We start from the raw sequence: 19,722 nt of genomic DNA on the forward strand, positions 1-19,722 counted from the left end.
AAAAGCTGATTTCCTGCTTGCACTGAATGTCCAGTGCATATTTGGGGATGAGCACATAGCACTGTTCCAGGGACCCAGGCTGATGGCACCCGTTGTCTACAACATCTCTGCACTGACGTGTTTCCGCCCACAGCCAGTTGGCCAGAACTGGACAGATGTTCCATTTAACCACAGAGGGCCTGAGAAATGTGAAAGTGCATGTGGATATTTGTTGAGCAGAAAATGTTCCTAACTCAGCTGGCATGTTTGCTTTGAGCGTTATACCAGACAGACTTGGACGTGAATCAGGATGCCAGAGAAATAGGCCGTTTGACCCTCCATCTTGTGGTGGCTCTCCGTGTATATGTCAGAGTCACTGGGAAGCTCTTTAGAAGGATATATGCTCAGGCCCTTCCATGAACCACTGAATCAAAGGATGGGGTGCTGGACCCTGGCACACTTCCTCATCTTGATCCCAGCAAGTGCTCGGGGACAGGAAAGAGAACAAAGTGTCCTTTAGTCACCCAGTGGATGTGGGCCAAGACCCTCTCAAAGCATCTTTACCTCTCTTCCTGCAGGGTGAGTGAAAACGAGAACCTCAGCTTTTCAGGCACCTTCTCCTCACACCTGGCCTGTTCCTCCTGGCACCCACAGTGTGGCAGTGATGAGCCTGGTGTCTGAGGGGGAAGCCACTGGCTGTAAAGAGCTTGACCTGCTCCATTCACTCAGGAGGGTCACTGGAGCTAGAGGAGGGAGGTTGGAGAGGGATGTGATTGTCATGGAACCAGGCAAGACATGGGCACCCTGGGGCTCCAAAGGCAAGGAGGCATCACCTAGCAGAGTGACAACTTTTTGTGCTCATCCAGGAAGGGATTACAAGGTACCACTTACCAATGCAATCTTTTTTTTTTTTTTTAATGCAATCTTGATAGCTTATTTTTTAAAAACCTGTTAACATTGATACCATTAACACTCTCTGAATGTTTTCAGAGTAAACATACCCCTCTTGGACTAAAAACAGATACCTCTGAAGGCAAAGCAGGATTTAAAACTGAAATTCAAAGACAAAACATACTTTGAGCATTTACTTGTGATGAACGATGATTTATACATGTCTTGTTTAATCTGCACCAGAATTCTACAAGATAGGTACTAGTGTTATACCCTTCTTAAGAGATGAGAAAACCAACGCCCGCAGAAGTTTGATAATCTTGTCCTCGTCTACACTGACATTAATTCTTAGCACCGAAACTTGGGCTCTCCTAGCCTTAATATGTGATGCAGTTTTTCTTGTCCTATTGTTCAAATGCTTTTCCTGGGTCCTCTTCCCCCTTTTCCTCATCCTATCTCCTGCTTCTACACAGATCAGAAATTAATAAACCATCCTTTGTGACAGTAACAGGGACACCAGATTCCTTAGGCTTCTATAGATCAATCTTGCTAGCATGCTAAGACAATACTAAATGAAGGCAAAATGAGTTTGTTTCACAGAGAAGAAGTTAATGGTGGGTGTATTTATCTTGATTTGAGCCCAACAAAGCATTATTGGTAAAACCTATCACCCCTCCTTTCTGTGGCTTGAGGAAGTGTGAAGTGGGATCCAAGATCGAGAATTCTCAGAACTATGATTCTTTTCATGTCTTCTTTAAAAACAGTTCCACTTACTCTAAAAACACTTCATGCACATTTGTGCCATGGAAATTGTGAGGTAACTTTTTTAGTTGTGGGCGCCAGTGTTTACTTACCATTTCTCCAACCCCGACCCCTAAATCCCAGGTCAGGCTGTTTAAAGGCGAACTCTTGGCTATAAGTGAAATAGCTGACTCCCTTTTTTTGGAATGCCGGTAAGAAATTAATATGGCAGCCAAAACTCTGCCCCTTTCCCTGATGGAGCCATTTTGATAATCCGGTCTAGGTTCTTCGGTGGGCTGTGGAACACAAAGAAAACAATGCACCTATCAAATCTTCAGAGAATGGAAATGCTGTCGGGTTTGTTTTCCTTCTTCTGTCTTGTGGTCCCCTTCCCCTTGTGTTTCAGCCTACACAGAATTGCCATGACCCATAAAATACAACTTTCCTGAAACACTGTGGTAATGAGATTAATAGGAACAAATGTGTGTCTTTTCTGTAAGTAAATTCGGATTCCTCATTTGTTTAAAGACTCCAAGAAAAGACTTCTAAAATCTCCAGGAAGAGAGTGATTCTCAGGGCGCCTGAGTGGCTCAGTCAGTCGAGCTTCTGACTTCAGCTCAGGTCATGATCTCATGGTTCATGGGTTCGAGCCCCGCGTCGGGCTCTGTGCTGACAGCTCAGAGCCTAGAGCCTGCTTGGAATTTTGTGCCTCCCCCTCTCTCTGTCCCTCTCCCTCTTGCTCGCTCTCTCTTTCTCTCTCTCTCTCTCTCTCAAAAATAAACCAACATTTAAGAAAAAAAAAAAAAAAGAGTGATTCTCTGCAGAATACCCACAAATCTGGACTTGGAGGAGGCTGCTCTCTGAGAAGCACATGGGACCAACTGCCTGAAGCTTGTTAAGTAGAGCTTCTGCGGCCCAGCGGTTCTGCCCTTCTGCAGAGTAGATCCTCTCCTCTCAACGAGCTCTATTACACAGTGAAATTATGAATTACACCCTAATTGCCTGAAATTACAACCACCCAGCCAGTACTGCTGCACATCGTAAGTGGAACAGACTTCTCCTTCTCTGGGTGATGATGGTGCTTCTAATCCTGCTCAGGACTCCCAGGCCACCTTTCATTCCTGCCTGTCACTTGTCTGTGGACCACATTCACAGATGACTTCATCAACAGATGCAGTGGCCTTGTCTTTGTTCCTACAGCTGTCCTGGGAGATCAAAGTGTCCAGCAGCTGACCCATCTTACACTTGGCCTAGCGTCACTTTTTCAGGGGACTTCCCCTCACTTTGGAAACCCTTCCCTGTGCCCGCCCCACCGGATGTTTGCCTTTGTCAGCTCCAGCACCAGATTCCTCATCACCAGCATCTCGCTGTCTGGCCACCATAATCTCTTAGGCTCCTGATCTCTCATCTTGGTATTTACCTTCTTGCATTTGTTTGCTTTCATTTGGCCTGCAAGGGAAGAGAGATAAGCTAATTACATTCGTCTGTTAAAGGCACACTCACTGATCTGTGAAAGGTTCTTTGCTTTATTTATTCCTTTTATATCCCATGTCCTTTCCCCATTTTGTATATGTTTTTATACATAGTGTTTTGTGTTTTAACTTACATAAATGTTGTTGTGCTGTAGACTTCTTTCTCCCGCTCAGCACTCTGGGTCTGTCCATATTGCTGCACATCCATCCGGCCTTGTGAGCTGACGGCTGCCTCGTGTTCTGTAGAGTCACCTGCCACATGGACTGTACCTGACAGCCAGACTTCACTACCACAGACATCGTTGCAGTGCCTGTACCCTTGTATCCTTCAGGCCTGGGTGGGAAGTTCTCTGCAGTACATGTCCAGCAGTTAGGGTGCAAAGTCCTGGGTCTCCATATTCTTATTTTGACCAAGCCCCACAGCATGGCTTTGCAGAACGGCTTTCCAGTCCTTCCACTCATGGGCAGCTCAGGAGGGTTCCTCCTGCCCCTTCATCCTGCCATCTGTGCTCACTGTGGTCTCTTTCATAGGGTTCGTTTTTAGGGTTCGGTTTTCTTGTTACTGAAAGCATGTATCCTTAAAGAAGTTCTTTCAGGGGCCCCTGGGTGGCTCAGTGGGTTAAGCGTCTGACCTCAGCTCAGGTCATGATCTCACGGTTTGTGGGTCACCACATCGGGCTCTGTGCTGACAGCTGGGAGCCTGGAGCCTGCTTCAGATTCTGTGTCTCCCTCTCTCTCTCTGCCCCTCCCCCACGCATGCACACGTGCTCTCTCTCCCTCTCTCTTTCTCTCTCTTTCAAAAATAAACATCAAAAAATTTTTAAAGAAGTTCTTTCAATAACGGTCTGCGCTGGGTAAATTCTTAATCTTTGAGCATGTCTTTGTTTTTGCCCTTGCTCTTGATGATGATTACATAGCTTCCTCTTGCTCCTGTAACAATTTACCACAAACCTAGTGGCTTCAAATAACATGGATTTCGTATTTTACAGTTCTGAAGGTCAGAAGTCTGAAGTGCATCTCACCCCCTAAGATCTGAATGTTGTCAGGGCTGCATTCCTTCTCAGGCTTTAGAGGATAAGCCGCTTCCTTGCCTTTTCCAGCTTCTAGAAGCAGCAGGCCTCGTGCCCCTTCATCCTGCTTCTCTTGCAAGGATGCTTCCGGCTGCTGGGCCCACCAGATAATCAGGGATAATCTTCCCATCTCAAGATTCTCCCTGATCATGAGATTCTTAGTTATTCCTGCAAGTTCCCTTGGGCTGTGTAAAGTCACATATTCACAGCTTTCTAAGACTATGATGTGGACATCTTTGGAGGCCATTATTGGGCCTACCACAATAGTCTAGCTATGTTTTAAATTTTAGGATGACAGTTTCTAGTTTTTTAGGTTTTTTTTTTCTTTCGCCTAAGTGGCTAGGCATCCCACCAGGCAGCCTTAAGATTATCTCTTTATTCCTTTTCCCCCCTACGTTTGCACTACATTGTTGCTACATATGCAATTTTGACTTCATCCTCACTTTCCAAGTAGCTCTAACTGTGTATAACAAACCACCCCAAACTTAAAGACCTAAAACAATGATTCATTACTATCTGCATGGTTCTGGGGAGCCAAGAGGCTCTGGTTGACAGTTCTCACTTGGGCTCACATGTGATTGCAGTCAGATGGTGGCTAGGGCAGAGTCATCTTGGAGGCTCCCCTTACTCCTATGTCTGTGGAGCGAGGCTGGCTGTTGTCTGGGACCTTAAGCTCTGACTGTTGGTCAGAACACCTGCAAAGATCTTCTCCAGGTGGCCTGGGCTTCCTCATGGTGGAGTGGCCAGTGGCTTGTAAGGCCAGCATCCCAAGAGCGAGCGGGCAAGACTGATTATTCTTTTCTAATCGAGCCTCAGAAGTTGTGTGGTCTAGCTTCTACCACATTCTGTTCATTAGAAGCAGACCTTCGGGCCAGGCACAGGCAAGGGGAGGGGAATTGGACTCCACCCCTTGATGGAGGGAATATCAAAGAATTTGCAGATGTATCTGCAAATGACCACACCTGGCTAGAACCTAATGTGATTCTTCAGTGTCTGGACTTAGGTCTGCCTCCATGTCTGGAAAACCCATCTATTTTCTTTTCAAATATTCCTTGTCTGTCATGACATTGCATGTCATGTTCTCTTCCTCTGGAACTTCTTTAAAAGTATGTTGGAGCCTCGGTGGCTATTTGTGGTATCAGTGACTAGTGCATATTTTGTATCTCTTCAGCTCCCTGTGCTGGGTTCTGAATTAATTTCTCTGTTCCAGGTCACTAATTCTGTTTTCAGTTTTATCCAGTCTAGACTTTAACCAGTACATTGATTTTATTTATTGGCTACATTTTCTCCTGGCTTTTTTTATCCACCTATTCTTGTTTGATATTTTCCTGATTTTGTTTCCTAACTTTATAAACTTTTTTTTGAGAGAGAGAGAGAGTGTGAGCGAGCATGAATGTGTGCGTGAGTGCTTGAGTGGGGGAGGGTCAGAGAGAGGGGGACAGAGGATCTGAAGTGGGCTCCATGCTGACAGCAGAGAGCCCAATGCAGGGCTTGAACTCACGAACCTGAGATCATGACCTGACCCAAAGTCAGGTGCTCAACTGACTGAGCCATCCAGGTGCCCCTGTGTCCTAATTTCTGTTTTTTATAGAAATTATTCCTTTCCTCTCTCGAAGGGCCCTCAGTAGACTGATTGTGACATAGTTTGCCGTTTGCTTTATTTTCATTTCTTCTTGGGTGGCTTCATCTCTGCTTTAGATTGCTGCCTCTCTTGTGTCATTGTCCCTTCTCTGCAGTCATCCCTCCATGTCCAGCAGCTTCTGGTCATGGGAGCCTTATGTCCCCCAGAGATAATGGGTGATTTACAAATAAGGTCTCTGAGGCAGTGCCTGGCTGGCAAAATCCAGACCAGTGTTCACTCTTAATTTATAAGATTGGGGCCCTGCCATACACAGATACCGTAGATTTGGATTTAACACCTAAATGCGTCCTGGGTCTGGGATTTTGGCTTCTTACGGTTTACCCCTGGGCACAGTTCTGGGGCTTCTTTCTGGCTTCTCCAGCAACTCCCTTTGTGCTAGTGCACTGGTCACAGAACAGCGGAGCAGGAAAGTTCCAGGCTTATAGAGGAGGATCTGCTCAGACAGCCTGACAGGGGTGCTTCTCTGCCCCTCCTGGCCCCACATGCTATACCTTGCTCTCAATTCCCAGCGCTGCTGTGGCACCACCTCCCCCTAACCTCTGTAGTTTTATTTCCCACTTCATTTCTGGCACCTGGAGCTCTCACTGCCTTTCTTTTAACCTTGGCAGTAAATTTCTTTCTCATTGTTGCTCTTTTATGCAGCATTTCTCTGCATTCTTAGTAAGAGGAATGCCTGTTTACTTTAGCTGAGGCTGTCATATGCTGGAAATTGTCATTTGTTCTGTATACAGACAGTCTTATTCCTGTTTTCAGCCTACTTTTCATTCTCGTCCTTCATAGTACCTGCCAAGGCTGCGTCTAAGCCCTGCCAACCTTCTTGGGAGTAGACAGGCCGCCTTCCCTCGTGTACTTGATAGAATTCGGTGTTTCCATTCTGTTCCTTCTATCATTACTCTTCTTTCTACTTTGCATGTACAGAATGTGCCCAAATCTTTCTGCTAATGCCCTAAGCATGTGCTTTTCACTGTTACGGTTTTAATCTGTTCTTTTTATTCTTCACTATTATTTCCATGAGGTCTCCAGAGTTTGAAGAGAACAATGCATTGACTCAGTCTACTGTCTTGAATGAAAGAGCTCAGTGCATTCTCAGTTGGCAGGGTTTTTTTGTTTTGTTTTGTTTTGTTTTTTGTTTTTTTTTTTTTCGGTCCTCAGCTTCCTTTGTCATTTCTGATACCTGCTATTCCCTCCCTCACTCCTAGCAGAGGACTTTAACTCTTTTCTCTTAGAGAAACATCCCATCTGATGGGAGCTCTTCTGTTTCCCATCCTCCTCCTCTTATCTGCAAACTCCCCTTTCTTACTGCCTATCCTCACCTCTTTTCCGTCCCAGAGCAAAAGCACCTTCTTGTCAGTCCTCCATTGATCAATTGCCTGTGTATGGGCTCTCCTCCCACCCCCATTGCTCTGCCTCTTCCCTGGGCAGCCTCGTCTTCATGTAACATTCCTAAACTGTATGCCCAATTCTGCTCTGCTTCCCTTGGGTTCTATTTCTAATTGTTGACTGAATCACTTAGATACCCCCCATGGTTTTCCCAAATTCAGCATGTCCAAAGCTAGCGTCTTTATTTCTCTTTGAAAAATCTGCTCCTTCTTATGTTTTCGCCATTGTGCTGAGTGGCACCCTGATTCACTAAATCACACCAGCCACCAATTTGTGTTTGTGTGTGTGTGTGTGTTTTTAACTTCCTAGAATAGTTCTAGAACTGCACTGACCAATACAGTCATTACTGGCTACATCTATTTACATTTGAATTCAAATTGATTAAAATAGAATGCAGTTAAATATTTAGTTCCTTGGGTCTAGTAGGCACATTGCAAGTTCTCAGAAGTCACATGTGGCCAGTGCAGCTGTACAACATCAGCATTGGTACCAGAAGTTGTTGGGTAATGCTAGTCTAGGGTGTATTTTACCATTTTTGCTTCCATTGTGATGTTTGAACCTTATCTTTTTCTTGAACTGTCAGTACATCTCTTGACTCACCTCCTTTTTCTTGTTCATTTAGTTCATTCTCTTTTCTTTTTTAAAAAATGTTTGTTTTTGGGGTGCCTGAGTGGCTCAGTCACTTAAGCGTCCTACTTTGGCTCAGGTCATGATCTCACAGTCCATGAGTTTGAGCCCCACATCAGGCTCTATGCTGACAGCTCAGAGCCTGGAGCCTGCTTCAGATTCTGTGTCTCTCTCTCTCTCTGCCCCTCCCCTACTCATGCTCTGTCTCTCTCTGTCTCAAAAATAAATAAAAACATTAAAAAAAATTTTTTTTAAATGCTTGTTTATTCTGAGAGAGCGAGAATGTGCATGCTTGCGAGCAGGAGGGAGGCAGAGAGAGAGGGAGAGAGAGAATCCCAAGCTGGATCCACACTCAGTGCAGAGCCAGATGCAGGTTTCTATCTCATGACCTCGAGATCACGTCCTGAGCCCATATCAAGAGTCAGATCTTTACTGACTGAGCCACCCAGGTGCCCCTCATTCTCTTTTCTAATCAAATGATTTTTATAAGACCCTTTACTCTCTGTGGGAGTCAGAGTATAAATGAGAAATGCAGAGTTCTGGCATTTTAATGTCAGTTCCTTATTTGAACCTTTCACAGTCCTCTCCACCCCACCCCACCCAACCCCATTCCACCCTGCCCCCATTGCCTTTTCCTTTTTATTTGCTTGATGAACAACTACTTGACCTTTTTTTTTTTTTAATTTATTTATTTTGAGAGAGACAGCTCAAGTGGGGAAGGGGCAGAGAGAGAAGGAGAGAGAGAAACCCAAGCAGGCTCCTTGCTACCTTCGCAGAGCCTGATGTGGGGCTTGAACTCACAAAACTGCAAGATCCTGACCTGAGCCCAAACCAAGAGTGGGATGCTCAACTGACTGAGCCACCCAGATGCCATGGTACTGGGGGTTTAGAACTTGGCCTGTCTTTTTTTTTTGGGGGGGTGGGGGATACATGACACAATCTCCTATAGTGGGTGAGAATAGGAATGAGGACAGAGCTGTGTCTCTCCCTTCTCCCAAGCCTCATCTGTGCTGAATCAGCAAATTGATTGTAGCCTTCATTTCTGTGCATTTATTCATTTAAATTAATTAAGCCCTACCCCCCCTCCCCCAAATCAAGAAAAGAGAGAAGGCTGTTTAATCCAACTGGCTGTCTATCTTCATAACAAGCTCACTTTACTCCCTTCAATTGGATTTTTTTTTCACTGCCTAACAATTATCATTAAATGATAAAGCGTAGACCAAAAATAAACATGTTTATCATTCTGTGCTTTTCAAAGACATTCTCTAGGTCTAAAACTTTTTCAAGGAAAATGGATATTTAGATTTAGAAATGGTTTTAAGCATGCATGCCTGTGCGCAAACAAGCCATGGAAACGCAGTAAAAAAAGAACATTTTCTGTTATTTTTCAGTGCCATCTAAATTTTCCACAGTGGACATGTTTTACTTTAGTGATTAGAAGAAGAAACTTTTTTTTAATAACATGGGCAGGTTTTTTTAATGTTTATTTTTGAAAGAAAGAGGACATGCACATACACGCATGCACAGAGGGGAGGGGCAGAGAAGCAGGGAGACCAGAGGATCCAAGGTGTGGCAGCAGAGCCCAACTCAGGGCTCGAACTCACGAACCATGATATTGTGACCTGAGCTGAAGTTGGACGCTTAACTGACTGAGCCACCCAGGTGCCCCAATAACCTAGGTAGTTTTAATGAAGTTCTTATAAATTTGCCCAATGAAATTAATATATATTTACAAATAAATTTGTGTGTGTGTGTGTGTGTGTGTGTGTGTGTGTGTGTGTGTGTGTATGGCTTATTTATTTAAAGCGAGAGGGTGAGAGAGGAAGGAGCAGAGAGAGGAGAAAGACCAAGCAGGCTCCACGCTCAGCGCAGAGCCCGATGTGGGGCTCAATTCCAACAAACGTGGGATCGTGACCTAAGCCGAAATCAAGAGTCAGAGGCTTAACCAACTGAGCTACCCACGTACGCCTTACATATATATTTTAAAAGTAAGATGAGGTGGGCCAATTGGCATTCTGGGAACAGACCATTGATTGCTTTGTGAATGATCCAGATACTCTTTAGATTTTGGAGTGGTGTTAACATTGTTCGTTATTAAGGCCCTCATCAGACTTAAACAGCAATAAGTAATTGAAATCCATGGTCTCCAGCAGGGAGTTTTCCCAGGTGCCAGGAAGCCAGCTTGATGGGAAAGTGGGCCCTCTCCCTTTGCCATGCAGCATAAAGAGGCCTCCACGCTATGCCTCTTCTTGATTTGTTGGGGACCAGTCTAGAATGAGCCCTGTCATCTTTCCCCAGCAATACCATTTGGCTTTAACAAGCATATGTTTTTCTAGTCTTTAAACTATTTTGAGGTCAGCTCTGTGTCTGGTGTACTATGAGGACGACCCACATTTCCATCAACCCACAGTTACTGGAAGCTTCAGCAAAGCATTAGGCACTTTGTAGCTGTTACCCTATTGAATGCAATTTGCTCCGAGGGAATTTTCCAATTTTGGCTTCTAATATGTTGATGAATTATTGAAATTTCAATTACTTTTGGTTCCCAATTTAGCAGGATGGAGACATCCAAGATATTTAATATAAAAAGCTTTCCAGTCGCTTTTAGAAAAGGGTTTTGGTGTCAGGGATGTGGCTGAGGTGCTGTGTGGCCCTGGGAGTCCCTTAAGACTCAAGGTGTGAGCCCCCAACTGGGGCATCTGCAGGTCCTGGGAGCCTAGTAGATATGCAGATTCTATCTACTAACTCAGAATCCCTGGGGGTGGGACCCTGTACTCTGTGTTTTAACAAGCCTCCCTGACATTCTGGTGCACTGACAAGTTTGAAAAGCACTGCCTCAGATGTGCCAGTGATGATTCTTCCCAGCAGGACCTGGTGCCCATTTGGAAGGTCCCTCGGGTGCCATAGTCCGTTTGCCCTTCAAGGTAGACACTGTACCCGATGATAAAGCTGTGATCCAGGTCATCAGGAAGACCAATTTCAAACAATTACCTTCACTTACTTGGAACACTTCTCACTTTGGAAATCGCTGAGCCATAGTCCTAGAGAAGGGAGTTTGGACATTTAAATTCTGTGCAGGTAAATGTGTGTTCTAAATTCAACTCAAAGGGCCCCGTGTTTCTCTTTTATACAGAAAGACTGTTGACACACTCCACTATTCCCAGGATAAGCCCTCCTTGACGTCTCTTGGGGAAAAGCTCAGGTGCATCTGTGTCTTCCCCTTAGGCTCCCCTCCGTGCCAGTGCATGCAGCTCTTCAGGCCTAGGGTGTCACCCGGCTGCCTGTGCTCCTGTGCATGCTCTTCTCCCAGCTACACTTCAGCTCACCCATAGCACCACGGGAGCCAGCCCCTACTCTTGTCTGTTACAACCAGGTCACCTCGAAGACTCTGTTCCAGCACCACCCCCTCCTTCCCTGTCGACTTCGGATGGAGACACATTCTTCCTCTTTTTTGCTTCCTACAGCACCTTAGGTGGATATCTATAACGTTAATGTGCGCTTGCGTTGAAATTATTTGTTCTCTCATGTTTGAGTTCCATGAGAGTGGCGATTTCATCCCAGGTTCTCTATCTGCAGTGCCATTCAGGCGTTCAGGCCCATGAGGTTCAAGGAATAAACATTCCTTAAAGATGGTCCTTGCAGCTCTATTGGAACCTTCCAGAGCCTTAAAAACCATTTTTACATCATACTTGTGAAGAACAGATGATGGCCAGCCAGTGGCAGGTCTAGTTAAGAATACGGCAAACTTGTATGTGGACTTAACCAAGTTAGCTTTTCAGTGAAGCTGATCTCTTAATGTAAATGAAAACTCAGCCATCCACCCATCTGGCTATTTTGCTCTTTGGCCAGGGAAACTACAGACTGTGTCTAAAGGCATTATTATTTCAGGTTCGAGAGCTTCAAACGCGACTACAGAGCGTTCAGGCCACAGGGCCCGCCAGCCCTGGCCGCCTCACTTCCGCCAACCGCCCAGTTAACCCCAGCACCGGGGAGTTGAGCACGAGCAGCAGCAGCAATGACATTCCGATCGCCAAGGTGAGCTCCAGGAGCGGGTGGGAGCACCACCTCTTTTATCTGGAAGCACCAGCCCCTCCCAAGCATGGCCACTGTGCAGGCATGTGATTAGTGCACAAGGCTGCGAGGGGCTCTTCCCTAGCATCTCACACAGGCCTCCTATGCTGGGGCTGCAGGGAGAGATAACCCGCTAGTAGTTTTAAGTCTCTCTCAGCTGTGACCTGGATGCCAATTCTCATTAATCAGCTAGCAGGAGCAGATCATAGCTGTCAACTTGTTGTGGAAAGCAAGATGTTTTGTCAGGTTCTACAGTAGAAGGGGTGGATGGATAGTTGCTCTTGAGGACTGGGATTCAGCCCAGGAGGGGACCCTGAGTAATAAATCAATGATCTCCCTTCTCATAGGACCAACAGCCCTGCCTGCAGACAGATAGGCTCTGCTGGGCACGCCATGTCCGTTAGAGAGGCAGCCTCATGCCTGCTTATATGTTGAGTCTGCCCCAGAGGGACTGGTCAGATGACACATATTCTCTTCCATGGTAATCTACCAGTCTCCACAAGAAGGTTAGTTCTCAATCATCAAGTTGAATAAGTTGGGTCAAACCAGTGTTTCTCAACCAGCAGTGATTTTGTCCCTTCAATGGGTATTTGGCAATGTCTGGAGACCTTTCTGGTGGTCACAACTAGAGTACTAGTGGCATCTTGTGGCTAGAGGCCAGTGATGCTGCTAACCGTCCTATGGTGCACAGAATTCTACAGCAAAGAATATCCAACCCCAAATGTCACTAGTGCTAAGGTTGGAAAACCCTGGGTTAAGCAGATGGTAGAAAAATTGGATGAGTAATTTTTAAGAAATTCATTGATCAGTTTAGTTGCCATGGCTAAACAAGAGCCCTGTAAAACACAGTCTCAACAGTGTATCTAGAGAGTGATATGTCATTTTTCAATAATTTTTTGTTTTTCAAGATTGCTGAGAGGGTGAAGCTATCGAAGACCAGGTCCGAGTCTTCATCATCTGATCGACCAGTCCTGGGATCAGAAATCAGTAGTATAGGGGTGAGTGTTCACAAGAAGCAAGGCAAGAAAGTGCCCAGTAGAGCTGCACAGGCCGCAGCTCGTAGATGATAGAACTTCCCAAGTTCACCTCCCATAAACCAGTTAATTATAATAATAAATCCTACCCCATTTCCTTCCAGAGGATCAGATTAAAATGTAGAGTGGTTTCTTCATCAGGGAATTACTCATTCGGCTTTAAGGGAATTTTTCTTTTTCTCTACTTGAAACCTTTCAGAAAGAAATGATTTAGGTCTCATTACTGGTGATGTAGATGAAAGTCTTGAAGTACCTGCTGTATATCACCCTGCTACCCCAGAGACCGAGTAGGTCAGGAAGCTCTAAGAGAATTTTACCTTTTGCACATGGCTCTTAAAAGGGAACGTGCTGTCCAGTGAAGATGAGTGCTGCCTTTGAAGTGTAGCCTGATGCCAGGAAAGACTGGAACCTTCCTGCTTAGTTATCAGGGTTTTCATCTAGAGAGCCTACAAACCCCTTGGGCCCATAACAGCTGATGGATGGTGAAAAGGGAGTAGTTGGAGTTCCCTAAGGATTTTTTTTTAAGATTGGGGGTGAGGCTGAGAGAGCCAACTGTCTGATCCCCAGCGGTGGGGGAAAGCCTGAATAGTATTTTTTTTAAGGCCCTAAACTTAGAATTTTGCACTGAGAACAATTGCATGCATCCAGATTTGGAGCAGAAGCCAAACTGTGAAAATAAAGGAACCAGCTGCTCTGTTGGGCTGCAGCAACCAGAGACGAGGACCTGGAGGGACAGGGAGCTCACCGAAGGGGAAAGGAGTCCACACTCTGTTCAATATCCCCAAATTTAGGAACTGTAAAGCAGCATGCTGCCCCAGGCCTGCCACCCAGCAGTATATGCCTGGAGGATACAGCTGTATTTTGATTCTGTTTATGTACTGTTTTCACAGTAGTTAGCTTATTATCACAGAATCGTATCATGCAAACCGAGAAAGATCGGGGTAACCATCTCCTGGTGCCTGGTTGTCAAGGGATATCAGCTTTAAATTCTCTTGCATGCAAAGCATGCCTGAGGACTGGTCCCCCAAGCAACGTGTCTAGAGGAGGATTTGTGCTCACCTATACAGGTATCCAGCAGTGTGGCGGAACACCTGGCCCACTCTCTTCAGGACTGCTCCAACATCCAGGAGATCTTCCAAACACTCTACTCACATGGATCTGCCATCTCAGAAAGCAAAATTAGAGAGTTTGAGGTGGAAACAGAGCGGTTGAATAGGTAAGGAGAAATCCTATATATTGGAGTGGTTGCTTTGGGGCAGGGGCGGGGGATGTGGAACGGCCCTCCTTTCCCTTTCAAAAATCAATTCAAGTTGGCTTATGAGTTGTGACACAGAGAGATGCTCTCAGGCTCATGGGTGGGGAGTTCCACCTTCTTGTGCATTGCAGGAGTGCTTACAGCAGCTGGGGCTGGCTTCAAGGGTGTTGTGTGACCTGTGTTTTCAAATGTGCAAACCTCATGTTTGGGAAGACCCCACTCTTGGCTTTACTGCTCTAGTGTTACCATTTTAAAGTCTTAATAATTGATGAGCCAGGGCCCCACCTTTTTATTGAGCACCGGCCCTTGCAAATTATGTAGCAAGTCCTGGGAGCAGTTGTATAGAATGACGAGTGGGTCAGAATTACAAGATGGCTACGTAGCATGTAGGCCGATGCTGCCAGGAACCACAGAGAGAAACTCTGGAATGTTGAGTCAGCATCCTAGGGGCGCCTGGAGCAACCAGGAAGTAGCAAAGGCGGTGTGATGGAGGCATTCTGGGATTGACCAGGCATGCTGGTTTAACCCTCCCTGCTTCTCTTGGAAGGCTGCCTAATTTTATTTATGCTTTTTGCAGGGTACACAACCCTCAGTCCTTACATTCTATCCTACTTAGGCCTACTGAGAATAATTTTCTAAGTAGGTCAAACTGTCCTACTTAGAAATTTTTGCCAGTTTTATGGATTCTTCTCAAATCTCACAACAGAGGTAGTTAAAGTTTGCACTCAAGCCTCTCGGCAAAGATTGGCTGGTAGGTCATCCTAGCAATGAGAGTTGCTGAAAAAGCAAAGGAGAAGGACCAGGGCCAAACCGTGGTAAACCACCCTGGCTCAGAATGAGTCCCGCAGGGACAGAGTGCACTGCTAAATCATATCCAAGTATGGCATGGCTGCCTTGACCTACCAGTCTTCAGTGGGAGACGGTAGTTAGAATTTGAAAGGCTTATGAACTGACCAGGAAGAAATGTGGATGCCAGTCCCCATCCACCGTTGCTTAATGCCATTCCCCTTGTGTCTGGCAAACCTAAATAAATTGAATTATCATATTAGCATTCCCTGATTTGAAGCTGTTTAATACAGTGCTTGAGGACTAAGGAAATATGGCAATCTAGGTTATTTCAAATCTGGAAATTAAATGGTTTCCTTATTAAATCCAAAATACTTAAGAGTGACAATCCCGATGATTACCTTGTAGCAGTAAAGAAGCCGCCATCTCAGTACCACTGCCAGGGAGTGCTTAAGAATTGAATCAGATATGCCCTTTGCAGTTTAATGAAGTCAGATGCCTTCAGGGACCCTCTGTTGAGTGAGGATCTCCTCTCCACAGATTCTGGGATTTAACAAGCCTGCTTTGTGGTTGAACTTGGGGGAGGTTCCTTTCTCCTCAGTTCTGTTTACCTAGGAGACACCAAAGGAAGGGGAAATATTTGGTGCTTGTAGCTCACGTTATTACAGTGTTTAACAGTTTACAAAGGGTTCTCACAAACAACCACTTAATCTTCAACTTGGGAGGGAAGAATAGTCTCATTTTGCAAATAAGAAAACAAAGGCTTCGGTGTTGAGTGACTTGCCTTGAGTCCAGACTTGTTAAATAGCCTAGCTGGAATTCTCCCCCTGCCCTTGGACTTCCCCTCCAGTGTCCTGTCTATGACCGTAGCTATAGCGAGAATACGGGAATAATCTTAGAAATGATCTATCAGTGTATCCTCATGTTAAACTACCTCTGTCACAGTTGGAGGCCCTCTTACACGTCCAAATATGAGAGCTGTAGCTTTGTGATAGTGTGTGGGTTGGGAGGCCATACTTCCTCAGAAGTATGTCCTTACTTAACAAATCTGTTTTAAGCACCTCCTCCATGCTAAGCTATTTGTCATGCAGGGGAAAGTAAAAGAGATAAGGTGTCCACTCTCATGGAGTTTGTATTCTGTTAGGGAAGCTATATAAGAAGCAAACAAATGAGATCATAAGAAAACTCCCAGTAAATAGGGCACTGTGATAGAGTAAGAGGGGAGGGGGTTGATTTTAGATAGGTAGCCAGGGAAGGCATCTCTAAAGATGGGGCTGTAAGTTGAGAGTTTAAGGGAAAAGGGAAGCAGCCATATGACAAACTAAGAGTCTTACAAACCAACTTAACAATCTTATGGCCAAAAAGAAGGTTGACATGAAGTAGGAGCTGTTCGAAGGCCAATGGAACTGAAACGGGGTGGGTGAAAGAAGGAGTCACATGTAATAAGGTGGCAGAGTCGGCAGGGCTTGGTGGGATGTGGATTTTGAGGCCATGGACCAAGTCTGCTCTTTATTCTAAGTATCAATGGAAGTCATTAAAGAGTTTTAAGTAATAGAAGAACAGACCTGATTTAGATTTTGAAAGATGACTCAGGTGTGAAGAATGGAAGGAGGTGGGGGCAAGAGTGGAAGCAGAGCAATGATTGCAGTGGCCCAGTGTGGCCAAAGTGGAGATGATGCGAAGCAATCAATGGAAACTGTAGTTGTAGTAGATCTGGATGTAAGAGGAAGGGATGGTCTCAAAGAAGATTCTCATGTGTCTCACCTGTATCGTTGAGAAGATGGTGGTGGCATTTACTGAATGGAGAAGATGAGGGAGGGCAAGGTTTGGGGGAAATAAGTCTCATTTGGTAATATTAAATTTGAGGTGCTGGTGTGGCACCCAAATGGAAGTATCAGGAAACAGCTGGAGATGTGAGACTGGCACTCAGAAGAGAGGTCCGGGCTAGAGAAATTTGGGAGCCGTAGGAACATAAATGCCTGTTAAAGTCATGAACTGGATAAAATTACCCTGGGGTAGGGATGGGAACTGATGCAGAAGGGCACCTTGGACTGAGTCCTGAGGGAATGCCAACCCTCACAGATTTCATAGAGAATAAGGAGCCAGCAAAGAAGACGGAAGAAACGTCCTTTAAGGCAGGAGGAAAACCAGTAGACACCTGTCATGACCTAAGTGAGAGACAACATTTTCAGAAGGAAGGAGTAGCCTATTAAGTGGGGTTGCCTGAGAAGGGCCCTGAGATGTGATTGGTCGCATGTAGGTCTGTGAGCTGGCTAAAAGAGTTTCGTCTAATTGGTGGGGTCCAAATGTACATTGGAGCAAGGTGGAGTGTAAAGGAAAGTGGGGACTGTCTCAAGAAGTCTTAATCTCAACAAGAACAGAAAAGTATGTTCTTGTAGCACCTTACACTGACTTGACCTTGGAGTTGCCAAAGTCTCACAGTGGTCGTAATTATACACTCACCAGCCATCTCCAATGTTGGTGAGTGTGTTCACATTCTTCTCTTAAGATAAGTGGTCCTAAGATTGATCCACAAAGCAAATGGCTTCCAAGCCTGTTACTTTTTCAAGAGTCACTTGCATTTTGTAAAAGGCGAAAGATTTATGCAATCTGAAGAGAAACCAAAGCATTGAGTCACTTGCATTTTGTATGTGTGAAACCCTGTGTCTTGAAGACTTGGTGGTCAGAGTACTATAAATGGGTGTGTCGATGGGAAATGAATCATTGCATCCAGAGCCTCTGTCCTAGGACAGAAAACAGAGAAGCTGAATGCTTATGTTTTTCTGACGTTGCCATTAACTCATTTGTTCTGAATTTATAGTTCTGGTTCCTATAAAGCGTAAAGTTCCTGCTGCTTGCCCTACAGGTAGTTAACAGTTGCAGGAGTGTCCAAAGTGGAAGGAGCTTTGGACATAATCCACGGTTCCTGGTCCACTGCCCATTCAGAGACCCTTAGGGAGAGTTTCGTACTCACTCCCTGATTCATCTTTTGCTTCTGCCCTGAGTGGTGAACAGTACAGGATCTGAGGTCAAACTTCTTGACTCAAATCCCAGGGCAATGTCCTTAACCCCTCTGTGACTCTACTTCCTCCTCTGAGAATGGGGATAATAGTACTTAAGTCAGAGGGCCATTAGAGGGTCACTGAGCAGGGGTTTAATAAATAGTAGCTATTACTATGGCACTGTTATTTTGTTTGTCCCTGTGGAGGGTGGTTTATTGAAGCACCTGAGGTCACACGGTTGGCTTCTTTCCTTGGTGTATGCTCAGAGCCTCACACCATACATGGCACATGGTGTGTTGATGGCTGAGTAGGAAATACTCAGGGGACTTCCATGTATTTCTAATTCACACAGAATTAAGTGATTCTTGTGCTCAGAGTTGCTTTCTTTAAATACTTCATGTCAGTTCCATTTGCTAAAACCTCTGACAAGCTCACATCCTAATGCACGTGTCTGGCCTGGGTCTACAGGAGATGACTCAAATACTGGCAAATGAATTATAATCCCAGCGTGAAATCGTGAAAGAGATTTTTCTTCCTTTGTAGCCGCATTGAACACCTCAAATCCCAAAATGACCTCCTGACCATAACCCTGGAAGAATGCAAGAGCAACGCTGAGCGCATGAGTATGCTGGTGGGGAAGTATGAATCCAACGCCACGGCGCTGAGGCTGGCCCTGCAGTACAGGTGGGGACGTGAGGCTGCATAAGGGTGGTGGGGGGCATTTCAGCTGAGAAATGCATTTACAGTAACCCGCATAAAAGTAGAAAACAGGCTTTTAGAACATATACAAGGGGTTGGGCCAGCAAATACTAATGTGATATGTATGGAAAATCCATTAGCACTCTTGTGGCAATTAAGAAAATAAGAGAAATGAGTATGGTGTTAGAAAAACGTTCTGTTAGCATGTTCAACTTAAATATTATTCCGTCCAAGCAATATCACTGAAAATATTTATTTTTGCATTTATATATTCATTTGTTGCTCTTTCCAGTCTTTATTCATGTTTGTGTGTATTTTACATTGTTAAAACCTAGGATATTCTGTTTCTTCCATCTATGGTAGTTCTATAATGCTGGTCAATAGTCTGCATGCATTTTGAATGACTGTATCCCTACATCAAGCTTACATATTTTATTTACTCATTTCTCTAAAATACGTTTAGATTTTTGTAGGCTTTGGATATTGAAAATAATTTTATGGGAAATAATTTAATACAGATAATATCTTCCTTCTTTTGAATATTTTCCTTGGGATAAAATCCCCGAAGCAGGAATTATAGGTCAAAGTATATGAATATTTCCATAGTTCTTCAGGCATGCTCCCAAACAAGTCATTTTAAGTGAATACAATTCATTCATCAACGAGCAAGGGGTATATGAATGTACCACTTTTTTTCAGCCTCATCAGCTTTGGAATTAACTATTTTTTTTTTTCAAAATTTTTTTTTCAACATTTATTTATTTTTGGGACAGAGAGAGACAGAGCATGAACGGGGGAGGGGCAGAGAGAGAGGGAGACACAGAATCGGAAACAGGCTCCAGGCTCTGAGCCATCAGCCCAGAGCCTGACGCGGGGCTCGAACTCACGGACTGCAAGATCGTGACCTGGCTGAAGTCGGACGCTCAACCGACTGCGCCACCCAGGCGCCCCTGGAATTAACTATTTTTAAGAAGATTGTTTTTTTTTTTGTTTGTTTGTTTGTTTGTTTTTATTTTTTTTTCAACGTTTATTTATTTTTGGGACAGAGAGACAGAGCATGAACGGGGGAGGGG

At 44.8% G+C, this 19,722-nt stretch overlaps 1 protein-coding gene across 5 annotated transcripts in view; it reads left to right on the plus strand.

The window, feature by feature from the left end:
* Positions 1 to 19,722, plus strand: part of MCC (MCC regulator of Wnt signaling pathway) — a 440,272-nt gene that overhangs the window by 373,504 nt on the left and 47,046 nt on the right. For all 5 annotated transcript variants that reach the window (XM_040446613.1, XM_040446619.1, XM_040446626.1 and 2 more), the window contains 4 exons: positions 11,691 to 11,837; positions 12,782 to 12,871; positions 13,975 to 14,123; positions 18,494 to 18,634. In XM_040446613.1, the coding sequence (XP_040302547.1) occupies positions 11,691 to 11,837; positions 12,782 to 12,871; positions 13,975 to 14,123; positions 18,494 to 18,634 (527 nt within the window). The remainder of the gene's footprint in view (positions 1 to 11,690; positions 11,838 to 12,781; positions 12,872 to 13,974; positions 14,124 to 18,493; positions 18,635 to 19,722) is intronic.

This window comes from Herpailurus yagouaroundi, unplaced genomic scaffold (assembly GCF_014898765.1).
Source record: "Herpailurus yagouaroundi ecotype Mexico unplaced genomic scaffold, PumYag 29, whole genome shotgun sequence".
NCBI lineage: Eukaryota > Metazoa > Chordata > Mammalia > Carnivora > Felidae > Herpailurus > Herpailurus yagouaroundi.